The sequence below is a fragment of the Punica granatum genome, chromosome 7, assembly GCF_007655135.1.
Source record: "Punica granatum isolate Tunisia-2019 chromosome 7, ASM765513v2, whole genome shotgun sequence".
Lineage (NCBI taxonomy): Eukaryota > Viridiplantae > Streptophyta > Magnoliopsida > Myrtales > Lythraceae > Punica > Punica granatum.
The window spans coordinates 20,538,716-20,541,402 of NC_045133.1; the positions used below are offsets into that span (position 1 = coordinate 20,538,716).

The window sequence follows — 2,687 nt, forward strand, 5'->3', positions numbered from 1 at the left end:
TATATATATACTTCCTCTTATGACTCTCGATTAAATCTCAATTAATTTTTCAATGGGAGCACCTGATTGAGAATTGAAACAAAATATACGTCCATTGGAATCGGACGCTGCATAACAAACTCAGTGAGACTAAATCATCAAGTCCTCCACCAAAAATTATACGGATATATGACTCAATCAAGTTATCAATCTAATTCGTGTGTGCACAAAATCTGCTCGATTAAAATGCGAAACCGGCCGTTAATCTTAACCGGCAAGGCGAAGCATTATATTGTAGAATCTACCTAAATCAAATCAGGATATAAAATCTTCATATTACGGATTAGGAAATTATTGGAAACTCGATCAGATTTTAGGAAACTAAATCTTCACCGCCTCAGTTTAACGCTACAACAATCATCTATATATATATATATGTATGTAATGTAATGTAACACAGAAGAAGTGCGCTGTTCCTCGTTCGTACTCCCACAAGAACAAACAGTTGTTCTTCCTTCTTCCTTACTGTGTGCTTATTGTTCTTCTTCGATCATCTTCACAAGTTTCGATCTCGAATCTATCGATCGAAAATGGAAGAGGAGAGGTCAGAGAGCTGGTTGATAAGTACCAACGTTATCCATTCGGCTTCCCGCTCCTGCGGTCATGATCACTGGGTCCTCTCTGTCGGGTTCCGTCGTGTCGTGTCCAGCGTATGATTTTCCGAGACCCCAGGCTCAACACCTTCGACAGTCAGCACCCTGATGGAGATCTCCGTGCTCCTGTTTACATGTATGAACCTGTGCCCCTCTCTGCCATCGATACCGGAACTCCCTCATCAGATTCATGGCAAAGCGACCTATGCGACCTCCTTGCCTATAACAGGGTCCCGCTCGACAAGTGTCTTGAGTTTCTTGAATGCATCGCGATGTTAGCCTCGTGCACGGCCGAGCTTCGCGAGAGCAGAGGTCGGTTCACGGTGGAGGCCAACCTGGACCACATCATCACCGACGTTGTGCCAGCCACAATCTCGAGGCTCCTCGATCATGCAAGAGAAGTTAAGGACTTGGCTGATCTTGAGGCTGTCCACACTTGCCCGATCTGCCTGGACGACATGACCAGCGGCTGCAAGCTCATCGAGACGCATTGCAAGCACGTCTTCCACATCCCGTGCATTGTCAGGTGGTTCAAGATGAGCCCCACTTGCCCGATTTGTCGGTTTGGATTATTGGAGGACGGCATGTGATCATCAGAGAGCCGCTAATTTCAAGAACATCGTCGTAACTGAGTGGATTTTGCCTTTTTCTTCAATGTAGTTCATGCTGTAAAATCAATTCTCAATGAATGACTATTTTTGCTTTGATCTTGTATATTGGAAACGTTCATTATGTTTGATCTGTATATCGTTTTCTTATGAGAAATTCAGAAATATGACTTAAAAATCCCATGATAAAAAGTATAAGTAGACAATCTTAATCCTCGAGTAATTAGCTTAAAAATTCCCGCACGAAAATTACTTGAGGATTAAGGAAAATTAAAAGAAAAAAAATCCAAGTTAAAGATGACTTCGCAGAGCCACGATGTATATGATTCGATGATCTCCTTCCATGCCATTCCTTGAGGATTCCTGTAACCTCGATAACAAGGCAGCCTCGACAAGCCACGAACCTTGATTGAAGATCCTTTGCCGTTAATTGGGGCAATACAGCATTCAGTCAATAGGCCATGACGATCTCCGCCATTCCTCTATTGATGATTCATATATCACGGGCAGAGTGCCCCTAGCTAGTCCGAGGAAATAAACCCTTTCGCTTGACAATGCAATTAGTGAACCTCAATAACATGGATTATATTAGAAAAAGCCTAAGACTTGAGGTACAAACTTTGTTGCTTATTAACACAAGATTGGGATGATAGAATGCAAGTTAAATCTATGTTGCTTCTACGACAAACACGACGTACGATTCTGTTAATGAATCCAATTCAACAATTTGTATACCATTTGTTGATGAACAACTAAGTTCGAAAAAGCATTCAGTCATGCTTGACCCACGTAATATGCGGTTCTGGAAAATAAAACATATTTTAATATAAATTTAAAAAATTATTTTTTCGAATTAGTAGCTGAAAATAATTCCTAAATAAAGGTAAGAATAATAATAACTAATATTGAGTAGGCGACCTTATATTTAAAATAAATAAAAAAATGATTAATCACCTGACAAAAGTACGATCAATAGAAGAATTATAATTGTAAAAATGAAGAAGGAATTTATATAGATAGAAGAGTTATATAGCTTAGCTTACTTATTTTAAAATTAGATTATCTCATTTACCCAAAACAATTAGTTTATCTCCAATATTGACGCATAAACTCCAACAATGAATTGTGCCCCAAACAATATAAACCTAATTACATAAATTTACATAAAAATTAAAAATGTTCAACAATTTTTTATGTGAATGTGCCATTACTCATAAGAAAAAAAAAACCAAATTGCATGTATACATAACTTTGCATAGATTAAGAAGACAACAATAGGGTGAAAGGAGAAAAGAACCTAAAGAAAAAGTTTGGAGGGGAGAAAACGAAATACAGAAAAAAAAAAAACTTTTCAACTTTTTTTTAATGTAAATGTGCTATCGTCATCATCTATTCTAACTATATAAAGGTAGAATTTGAGATCCACCTTGGCAATTACCTTAATAAA

At 37.9% G+C, this 2,687-nt stretch overlaps 1 protein-coding gene across 1 annotated transcript; it reads left to right on the forward strand.

Annotated features, from left to right (window-relative positions):
* Nucleotides 1–691: 691 nt before the first annotated feature.
* Nucleotides 692–1,222, forward strand: LOC116214481 (RING-H2 finger protein ATL33-like). Its single transcript, XM_031549884.1, has one exon. It carries the CDS (start codon nt 692–694, stop codon nt 1,220–1,222), a length of 531 nt encoding a protein of 176 aa, XP_031405744.1.
* Nucleotides 1,223–2,687: the final 1,465 nt, after the last annotated feature.